This window comes from Gavialis gangeticus, unplaced genomic scaffold, assembly GCF_001723915.1.
Source record: "Gavialis gangeticus isolate Ggan-Ray unplaced genomic scaffold, GavGan_comp1, whole genome shotgun sequence".
NCBI lineage: Eukaryota > Metazoa > Chordata > Crocodylia > Gavialidae > Gavialis > Gavialis gangeticus.
This window is the reverse complement of record NW_017728980.1, coordinates 14,126,570-14,137,027: the sequence shown is the minus strand read 5'-3', so window position 1 is coordinate 14,137,027 and position 10,458 is coordinate 14,126,570. Positions and strand designations below refer to the sequence as shown.

At 52.0% G+C, this 10,458-nt stretch overlaps 1 protein-coding gene across 1 annotated transcript; it reads left to right on the top strand.

Moving 5' to 3' along the window:
- Positions 1-1,416: 1,416 nt before the first annotated feature.
- On the top strand, positions 1,417-5,783 carry LOC109292990 (placenta-expressed transcript 1 protein-like). The gene is made up of 4 exons (XM_019510723.1): positions 1,417-1,641; positions 2,723-2,915; positions 3,761-3,819; positions 4,427-5,783. The coding sequence occupies exons 1-4, from the start codon at positions 1,476-1,478 to the stop codon at positions 4,648-4,650; spliced, it is 642 nt and encodes a 213-aa protein (XP_019366268.1). The 5' UTR covers positions 1,417-1,475; the 3' UTR covers positions 4,651-5,783.
- Positions 5,784-10,458: the final 4,675 nt, after the last annotated feature.

Here is a 10,458-nt window from a genome sequence, read left to right as displayed (position 1 = left end):
TTGAAGAGGCAGAAAAAGAAAATCCCTCTCTGAAGACATAGGACTCAGATGGTCCTTAAACATGGCCCTGAGCCAGATCCACCTGTTTCCGGGCATCCTCCCTTCCTGCCCTGGGTCACGGCAAACGCCGCCAAGAAAAGTGACTCGGCCAAAAAAACAGGGGATGGGGGGAAATAACAAAAATACCATCCGGGTGAGTCAGGTGTCTCCGCTGAGGTGAGATCTGCAGCTGCGAGATCAGCACTGCGGGGACCTGCGGGAGGTGGGAGACGGTGCGAGGACACGTGAGAAATCTACAGGCAAGGAGGAAATCAACAGCCGGGTCCATCTCGGCGCAGAGATCTGTACCCATCCTTTTAGACGTGATTTATTTTCAGCCCCTGATCCTCAGTTCTCAATAGGACCTAGAGAAGACGCCCTTTCATGTAACCATTTCCCCAGCTGATGCCCGTCAATCCTTTGGGACTAGGAGAAAGAGGAAAGGTCACTTCTTCCTTTTTGAAAAGTCATCCACAACGGACTGGACAATGATCCTCGCTCTGGAGACTTCTTCAGCCACCCCATGGACTGGAGAAGAGAAACCTGCTCTGGCCATAGAGGTTGTGAGAGAGGGAAGTGCCAAACAAAACAGTAGACTCCAGAAAAGTCTACCTTATCATCTCCTTTAAAAGTCTATAAAACCGAGCTAGGTTTATTCACACCCACTGAGGACCAGTCTCAGAACATTTTTAAACCAATTTTGGTAGCCAGGAGGGGCTTATGGCATTCGTCCTCATAGATTTCCATTGTACTTTATCAGCAGGGGCTGGTCCAGGTATGGGACGGCATGAGCCCCCGCCCCATGCTAGTTCAGGTCTCGGATCCAGCCTCATTGCACACTTGTGGGACTGACTTTGGTGGGTCGATGAGCCCCCAGCCCAGGTCTGAGCTGAATGTGCCCTACAACCAGCTTCCAGGAGGGATAAGCCCTTTTGCGCTCTCATCTTCTGAGTGTCTCCCTGCCCTGTGAAGGACTCTGCTGTGTGCTCTCCCCTTTTTTTGGAGCCGTTCCCCATGTGAGGAAGCCTACGCTAGGCCTGGACACTGGGACATGGCAACGTGAGTAAAATAGCAACACATATGCACGGCAACACAAGTGCATAACGCTCAGCTGAGCTAAAGACTAGGCAGGTGGGGACTTGATCGTCAAGTCAACAACTTTTTTAAATGAAATGCAAAATACCCTTGGTTAACTCCCAATTTGCTGCTCCCTTGAATCCAGAGTGCTGATACAGAGCCTGGGTAGGTAGAAGGAAGTAAACTCCAAATCTGTGTCTCTCTGAATCCTCCCATTTCAGGGTGTGTGCACATGAGCTGGAGAGGGTGGTGACATCTGTATTTTAGTCCTCCCCAAGCGTATAAATAGGCCTTGCCTCTCTGCTGCTCTTCCTCAGACCCCTGGCGCACGTGCAGCGAGAGAAGCAGCAAAGCTGACCATGGCAGTCCTCCCTTTTGCATTGCAATTCGTCGTCCTCCTCGGGGCCCTGGTTTCTCCAGCCTATTCGCAGCTTTGTGACCAAGTGACCAAGAATGGTACTCAACGCGGCTTTTACACCCTAAATGTGTATCCTACTTCATACAAGGCAAATACCTCCTACACCGGTGAGTTGTCTCCGAGATCTTTCCTGCTGCAGTCGTGTCCGTCTCGCTCTCGCTCTCTGGCTCCTCGTAGGGGTGGGGGGAACTTTATATGAACTTGGGATAGGGGAGATGACTTGCCTTCGTAATTTCAAAGCAAAATACGGACCAGTTCTCCAGGATCACCGGCAATGTTGTCTCCTTGCTCAGGTTCTGAGTCTTAATCTCTGCCAAAACTTGACACAGAACTTGAAAATTGTCCGCAAATGCATAGCGCTTTCGGTAGACTTTTTGCCCCCAAAACTGTTAGAATTTATCCTTCTTTGTCTCAATGAAAGTTAAGACAATGGGGGAACCTGCCTGGGGCTGTCCCACTGAGATGCCTCTTAGGAAACCTGCCTTGCAAGAGCTTTCATTCTTGCAAAGCACCCAACCCTACGGTGATTAGAGCCTGATCCAGTTCCGGAGAAACCGTAACAAATCTTCCTTTGCTTTTGAGCAAAGCACAATCAAGCTCTAAATCTGAATAAATGCTGGGGTCGATGGACAGCTGCTTCCTACACCATCCCCGGTACGACTCAGCAGAGGTCCTTCAGGATCTGAGCCCACAAGCGGTTCCCGTAACTCTGAAATGTCCCGGTGGGTTCACTGAAGGATAATTTTGATTACAGGTTCCTCAAGCTGGGGACTTGAAATAACCAGGGATTAAAGGAGATAGGAGCCAGGGGGTTGCTTTTTCTTTACCCACCAGCCGATATTAGTAAAGGCACGATGCCCGGCAGCGCTGGGAACAGACTGGTCAAAGCCATGAGCCTGGGACTCGCTCCTGGCCAGGAATCACTGACACGCGGGGAAACCTGTCTGTTTTCTGTCCCCTTGACTCTGAAGTGGGCACTGCTTTTCATTTCGTGTCTTTGGGATGAAGGGGTCCCTCTAAGGGGCCCTGAGGCTGCAAAGCCAGCCCCTTGAGAGCCCAGCAACCCCCTTGGCTCAGAGCCTGCGGACTCTGACTTTCAAAATCCTCGAGGCCTGGGAGCAGATGCGTTGATGCTGCTGTTTCACAGCACCAAAAACTAACTTTCTTCTCTCCTGCGTTCCCCTCCAGTAATCATCAGCAACATCAAAAACAGTACGGCAGCATACCTGCAAGCCTCAATCGCCCCGAATTCCTCCGTGGGCCGGTGGGAAGCTCAGAGCTGCAGCAACGGCCAATGGGTAGAGCAACCACATGCAGCTACCGAAAACATCAAAGCCAAATGGCTGTCCCCAGATGCAACTGAGGGTCCTGTGGAAATCAAGTAAAGTTCTTCTTTGGCTTGGAGGGGAATAGAGGGAGCTTGCATGGAGGCTTTTGGGATAAGAAGTCCAGGAGGGGGAGGGTCGGAGGGGAATCCACCCACTCTAGAAATAAAAAGCAATGGAAATTCAAACCGGTGTGGGAATGTCTGGAGAAGAGAAGAGTGAGGGGGGATTTCGTAGCAGCCTCCAACTCCCTGCAGAGGGGTTGCAAAGAGGATGGAGCCAGACTCGGTGAGGGCAGATGACAGAGCAAGGAGCAATGGGCTCAAGGTGCAGCAAGGGAGGTACTCCACGTTCGTGTTTGGCTTTTACGCCAGGAAAAGGAGACAGAAAACCTATGAAAGGAGCTGGGTGGATTTGGGGCAGACTTCAGCATCATTTCAGACCTGCTTCCATTAGCACGTGCACAGAGAGCAGCTCTGTAGGAAATAAGCAGATTGATACCCATCATGTTGCCATTGGCACTGCACCAGCGGGGGGTACATTTCCTCAAGAAAACCATAATGTAGATAAAAGCTTATCAGGATAATGGCTCAATCACAATGATTTCAATTTAAACAGAGGAGCTGGTGTCAACAGAGTTACGCCCTGCTCCCAAGGTCTCTTACACAATCATTGGCAAGAGCTGTAAAGCAACACAGGCCAGACAGTTGTTTGCACAGGTTGACTAATAAATTAGTACAGGTGCAAAAGATAAAGGGGAGTTTGTCATAAGGCCCCAGTAAGAGTGTGCTCTCCATGACTCCCTTTATTCTTCTTCCCTTTCTCTGTCCGTGATGTACCTTTGCATATTATTCCATAATGCAGACCAAGGCCTTAATGCTTGTTATTTGCTTTCCTCCAGGGTGTACGTCACCTTTTCCAATGGCTCCGTCCTGTATCAGATGCAGACGCTGAACTACGGTAAATCTCCTTACAGTCTACCTCTCCCTTTGCAGGGCTGGTGGTGTTGCAACCCAGTTGAATAATAGTTGCTGTATTTGAGTTGAGAACCCATCCCATCCTCAGGATGCATTTCTCTCCTCTAATGAAATGGCATCCTTGGGATGTATTCCTCTCCTCTAATGAAATGGGAGGCAAGTGCTAGTTGAAAATGGGTGAAAGTTGCTCCCATGACAATGCTGTCTTCGATGTGGATAGGTCCCACTGGAAACTCCAACCACCTTTAAAAGGCCCGGGGTGGCTCATAAGAGGCGAGGATGTGCTAAACGTTCAGTTGGTATAAATCAGCCTCTCCCCCTTGGTTTTTCCATACTAGGCCAAGGAGGTAAATGGTTTACAATGGCACAGCTCCCTCGACTAGGCTTCTCCTGGTCTTATCCCCATCGGGAATCTGCACCTGGCTCTGCCACTTCCTCCTGCCACAGGCCTGAGCCCTTGCTTGGCCTCTATTCAGTGGCATGCATTTCCAGCAAGCCCAGAGAGACGGTTCTCAGCTACTCCCTCTCGGTCATTGGGTGCTTGCAGAAGAGCTAATCTGCTATTTTGGTTTCCTCTTCCTGTGCTTCAGAAACCGGGGCAGTGACCGGGACCCGGTCCACCACCTACAGTGCTGCCTCCAGCTTTGCGGTGACCAGGACCCAGCCCACCACCTACAAAGCTGTCACCAACTCCATGGTGACCAAGACCCAGTCCACCACCAACAAGGCTGTCTCTGGCTCCATGGCCAGCTTGTCCCTCGTGGCCGCCGTGCAGTTTCTGACACTCTTCGCCACCAGCAAGCTGCTCTCCTAATGGGCCCCGCGACTCCCGCCGAGCTGCACCTTTCTGCCGTCGTGCGCAACCCAGCAGTCCAGGGGTGGGGAGAGGCAGCAGATCTACTCAGGAAATGTCTTTTGTTTAACATGTCTATAAAGCTGATGACCGCACTTTTTAGACCCTCTTCGACCAGAGAGTTGACCCCCAACGCCACTGCCAGCCGGGAGAGGGACTAGGAGAAGGGGCTCAGCAGGGCAGGCTGCTCACAAGCTCTTTCCTCAGCTGAAACATCCCAGAGCTGTAAAGTTTGTGAAAGCGTAGTGTGGGGGCTCCTGTCTGATGGGAGCCATGGAGCTCCTGCCCTCCTGAGCCCCTGTGGTCCATGAAGTAGAAACAGCATGGAAACGTTGTAGGAAGCTCAGCTGGTTCCCATCCTGGGGGTTGGCAAAACAATCTGGAGAAGGGTGTTGCAGACTTGGAAGTAGAGTTTAGCTTGTGGCTGTATGGGACGGGTTGGAGAAGGAACGCTCCTGCCTCAGGCAGGGGGTTGGACTAGATGACCTCTGGAAGTCCCTTCCAGCCCTGCTTCTCTATACGTTTCTATGACCATACGACTCCAGAAGCAGACCCAGCACCTTCTCGATGCGAGCCAGAGCCAGTTGCCCCTGCACAACCTTGGCAAAGACGAGACCCTTCAGCCCTCCCAAGTCCCCCCTGCAAGAGCACTCCTCCCAGTGCAGCCGCTTGCAAGGAAGTGCAGCCCCTTCTCAAGTCCGCCCCACGTCCTCAGCATTAACACCCTCCGAGCTGGAGTCCCTGCTGGCAGGTTATTCTCCAGAAACGTCCCAGTCTTTCCAGTTCACTTTCCATCCCTGCCCTGGTGTCAAAGAGCCTGAATCATCTATCAGGGATGCAAGGCCCCAGTGCCCCTCTCTCCGTTGACCTCTGGCATTCAGGGGTGGGTCTCTGACAGGTGTGGGAAGGTTCTGGGTTTTTTTAATAGTCAAGAAGGGATTTGTTTTCACAGCCATGTAAGCTGGTTTATGCCACTGACTTGATTGTTCCTCTTTATTTTTATGTACTGTTTGTTTAAATGTTGTTAAATCATCAGATACAGGGAGGATTTTGTTACACAAATCTAAATACATTAATTATTATAACTCTGCAAACGAGGCCTGTCTCTCTCCTCTTTGGCTTTTCAGTGGCTCTTGCTGGGGCGGGGAGGAGGGTGATCGAAACTAAATACCAAGAAGTGTTGGGTTTCTCCATGTGGAGCCGCTGCCCTATAATCTTGTTAAAGCCGAGGGTGTATAATTATGGGGGAATTTTTGCCTCTGAGGCATCGTGCTTTCTCACCTCCAACCTGTCTAGCTGCTTCCAAGCTAGCTCCAGCCAAAAGTTTTGTTGTGCATCTGAAGACGAATAATGGGGAACAGACTGTTCCAGCAGGAACAAACAGTAAATCTCCATGAGCCCAAGCTCCCGTCCCGATGAGGCACACGTGATACAGCCGTGTACCGGTTTGTCTGGGATTTCACGAGGGCGGGAGCACCACGTTCTGCTGACTCCAGCAATCCACCCACTGTTCCCTTCCCAAGCCATGATGAAATCCAAGTCTTTTGGAGCAGTTTTGGATTCCCGGATCAAAGATCGGGATATTACAGCAAAGAGTTAAATGCAAAGTGAACTACACAAACAGCCCTTATCCTCCATATAGCTGGCTGCCTTGATCTCACGCTCTTGCATCTTAATTTCTGGGAAATTTAATATTAGTTGGGCCATCTCCAATCTGCTCAACCCTCAGCCCGGGGCGGGGAATGGAGGGCAAGTGTTCTTAGGAAAGGTGCGTTTGCTAAGGGAATGTGGTGATAGGTATAATCTAATGATGTAGTCCAGCTGACTTCCTGCCCTTCAGGCGGGGGGGCTGGACTCGATGATCTTCCGAGGTCCCTTCCAGCCCTAATGTCTATGAAACCTATGAAATAAAATGAGCACTTCAGGATTCAAAGCCCTGCCCTGACTATCCCCCAACCAAGTGGGCGCTGCTTTGTTCTTGCTGGATGGTGCTTGTATTTCTGTCTACTTAGCAATGCCTTCCTTCCCAGCAGTGTTTGGGGAGAGGCAAAGGTGTTCCCACTGCACCTGGCTCTAATCACATGAAAGGCCTGTCATCTATTTGGGCGAGTTATATAAGACGATCAGTGATGTCACCTCTCACATAAGATTCAAGGGAGGTGCGCGGAATCACGAGGACTCTGCCCCAAGTGCCAGGTCCTGCCTCGGAAAGTCACCAAGAGCCACATACTGCATTAAAGGGTGCTCTGCTAGTGCCAGCAGATGCCAGGGAGGGCACCACAGGGGCCTGCAGAGTGGATGCCCCCCAGGCAGTTATCCAGCCTCTGCAACAGACCCCAGCTCGGCCTGCAGGAGCTGGGAACGCAGGAGGCTTTGGGAGAGGGAGAGTCTGGTAGCATGGGGGAGATCTGGCCAGTGTAGGGTTCCCAACAGTGGGGAGCTGTAGCCCTGCCAAGGGCCTTCAGGGGCACCTCCAAAGCCAGGAGACTCAGTGGCCTGAAGCCACAAGCCAAAGGACCGTCTGCACTCAGAAGCTAAACTGATTGTGACGTAGGATTTATGATGCATTACAACCTGCCTGACATCCGATTCACCAGGTGCCTGCCAGACCAGACCTCATACATTTTATTCCCCCCCCCCACTTTTCTGCCCTGTGTCTTCCCGATTTCCAGATATTTCCTTTTTTGCAGGCAGCCTCTTTTCTACCACTGTATTTCTGTATTTATTCCTACCACTGCAGTCTCCCCATGCCTGAAAAAGGGTGATTGTGCCCAAAAGCTTGCTAAGAACTTTGCCCCAACTATTCAGTTGGTCTAATAAAAGATATCACATCAACCCAAAAAACCTTGCCTACCACTGTAAAGTCTCCCTTACCCGCCTTTGGCTTATTTTTTCCCTGCTTTACTTTTTGTTTTCCTAATTTCTACCTGTTGATATTCTCACTGACATCTTATCACACTTTTAGCTTCTCTCATTCCTTGGAGCCTCAGAGCAGCAGACTCCCCTATGCCTGAAGAAGGGTGATTGCGCCCAAAAGCTTGCTAAGAACTTTTTTCCCCCAACTACTCAGTTGGTTTAATAAAAGATATTGCATCTACTCAAAGAAACGTGCCTGCCAAGTCCTTAGACCAACTCAGCTACAACCAAAAACCTCAGCAGCTACCGCGATTCAGGGAAGAGGAGCACTGAAGGTACAAGAGCAGCCCCGATTAGCACCACGTGCAGAGGCTCGTGTGCCTGCTTAACTCCACTCCTGCTGAGATAACTGAATATATAAACAGGCCCTGAAATCCTGTTTTTGCTTTCATCACTCAGAGAGCCTCCCTAGGGCCCTTGCACAACCTGAGGCTGAGGAGAAGCACTATTATCTTGCATACTTTCCTGGGAAAGTCACCCTGCCCTCCAGGCCTGCCACCACAGTAATGTGCCAGACTACCTTTCCCTGTATCTACCTGAACATTTCCCCCCATGCCCCTCCCACTCCTCCAGCTTTCAAAGCAGCGTCTAATAAGGAGCAACTGATAGCATCTGGCTCCTGGTAGTTCTCAGCTGCAAGTATTTTGCTTCCACAGGGGTCAATTATCTGCTCTCATTGCAATGCATACCTCCCACCCCCAGCACACCCTCTCTGTTCCTCTAGCAAAACCAGCTCTGGCGGCGCGTTCGTCACCTTCTCCCCCAGACGGCTCAACACCATCTCTCACAGTGGGCCCGGCCTTGCAGAAGCCACAGAAAAAGTCTCTCTCTTCCCTCTCCTTCCTTCAGCTCCAGCCTCAAGGCCCTGCTGTGCTGCGACACCCACAGGAAACCTGTTGCCCAGTGGTACCTGCCTTGTTCAGCAACCAGGGAGGGTGGATTTTTCTGTCTTTAAATCAGAGGCACCCAGTCGTGGGTGGCTCCACAGTGTGATTATAATTACCCCGTTCTCCCTGGCCACTCCATCCCTCTCCTGCTTTGCCACGCTGCCCTGGTGCCTTCATTGCCCAGAGCAGTGTTTATCAGGGCAGGGACCATGGCTGCCTCCGGCACTGTCACCACCCCAGTATCAGTAATGCTCCAGGGCAGCTGCAGGGCTGTCAAGCCAGACTACGGTTGTTACCTCCAGATCCCAGCACCGGGCTCATTTATATTTTCTGGCTCCTTAAAATCACATTTCCCTGCAGAAGGTGCCGGTCCAGAGAGACACTGATGAATGCAGCTACACCCCGTTGCTGCCCAAGCCATTTTCTGTCTCCTGGAAATGCCACAGGTTGACTTGAGCTTTACTGATGTAGCGTCTGAATCAGCCCTAGACACTTGTGTTCAGCGCACTGAGCCGCCCGGGCACTTGCGGCGCTCGGTTCAGGCCGCCTGGTCATCCTCCAGCAATTAAAGCAAGCTGCTGGGGATCTTGGGTGGTGTAGGGGGTCTCAGGAACGGCGCCTCTGTGAAATGGGGTTGATGACATTCCCTTGGTGGGGTGCTCTGGGGCTTAATGAGCAGCTTGCAACCTGCCTTTTGTTTGAGGATCCAAGTATTGTTGTCAGGTATTGTTGAAGGCAGGATGCAGAACTGCGGACTCCCACTGGAGAAGCTTCCCTCTGGCTGGTCATTGCCATGATTTTGTCCTTCCCCTCCATCTAACGCTTGGCCCTGCTGGAAGCTTACAAGGAGCCTTTCTCCACAATCACAGCATGCAAAGCGTGTTCGCTGTCAGCTGGTGAGACCACAAGCCTTGCTGTGCCAGCAGCAGGTGTTTTTCCTAGGGAGGGGCTCAGGCTGCTCCTGTAACATTTGGACATTTGACCAGCTTCTGTCTGGCTTCGTGGGCAGCGCAGAGATCCTGCCCATTTGGGTCCAAGTTGCCAGCCACCTTGTCTGCTGAGGGCAGCAGCCAGCTAATCACTCCCTTTATCTCAGCACCTGGCGCTTTGTCCAAGACATAATGCTCCGCAGCTGCCCCCCCAGCCCTTGCTTTGCAAATGTGCCCAGCACGCTGTGTTTATGCAAAGCAGACTCTGTCTCCAGGCTGCCTTATCAGGTCTCATATGAATACACCTGAACAGCAGCCTCTGTATCAACAATAAACGCACAGAGAATCAACTGGCTCTGCTCTCCTCAGCTAGCAGCTGCCCCTTTGCATGTTCTTCCCTGGCCTACAGCAAGAAGCCTCCCTGGTCTGCTGTTTGCTCCGTAGCTTGGGAATGGGAGCTTCCCGTGCAAATGCCCATGCTGATTGCTGGTCCTTGTCCATGCACCAGACCCCAGCTACTGCTCCGGTGCCTTTCAGACATCAGCTCTACTCCCCCTGTGCACCTGGCTCCAGCCAGGCAGAACCTGTGCAGTTGCTGAGCTAGTTTGCATGTACACGGCTCAATAAATGCCCCCATGGCCATGCCCAGCAGGCCCCACGTGCCCTGTCCTCTGTGCCCGTCTGAGGCCCCACTCAGTTGAACCAGTCATGAATGCTGTCCCCTCTTCCCTAGCCAAACACACAGGTCTGGGGAGAAGAGCGTGCAGGGCAAAGGGCTGTGCTCCTCGGCTAGAGGACAGACGTCTTCCCCAGCCCTCACAGAAGAGGAGAGACAGGGTGTGCTTAGCTTATATTCTGGATACAAGACTGGAGGGGGATTTGTTCTAGTGCATAGCGGACAGGAGGGGTCTGGGTACCAGCTCTGTTTTTTCCCAGCAACGTGGGACATATCTTAATCTGGGGGGGGGGGGGGGGGCTGGGGCCCGGGGGAGGGGGGGGGTGGGCGAGGGGGACAACCCCAGGGGGGAAAAACAAGG

Excerpts from the sequence above, each read along its gene's own strand:
- LOC109292990 (XM_019510723.1), top strand. The coding sequence starts at position 1,476 with ATGGCAGTCCTCCCTTTTGCATTGCAATTCGTCGTCCTCCTCGGGGCC. Across the intron at positions 1,642-2,722 it reads GGCAAATACCTCCTACACCG|TAATCATCAGCAACATCAAA; the intron begins GTGAGTTGTCTC and ends GTTCCCCTCCAG. Across the intron at positions 3,820-4,426 it reads GATGCAGACGCTGAACTACG|AAACCGGGGCAGTGACCGGG; the intron begins GTAAATCTCCTT and ends CCTGTGCTTCAG.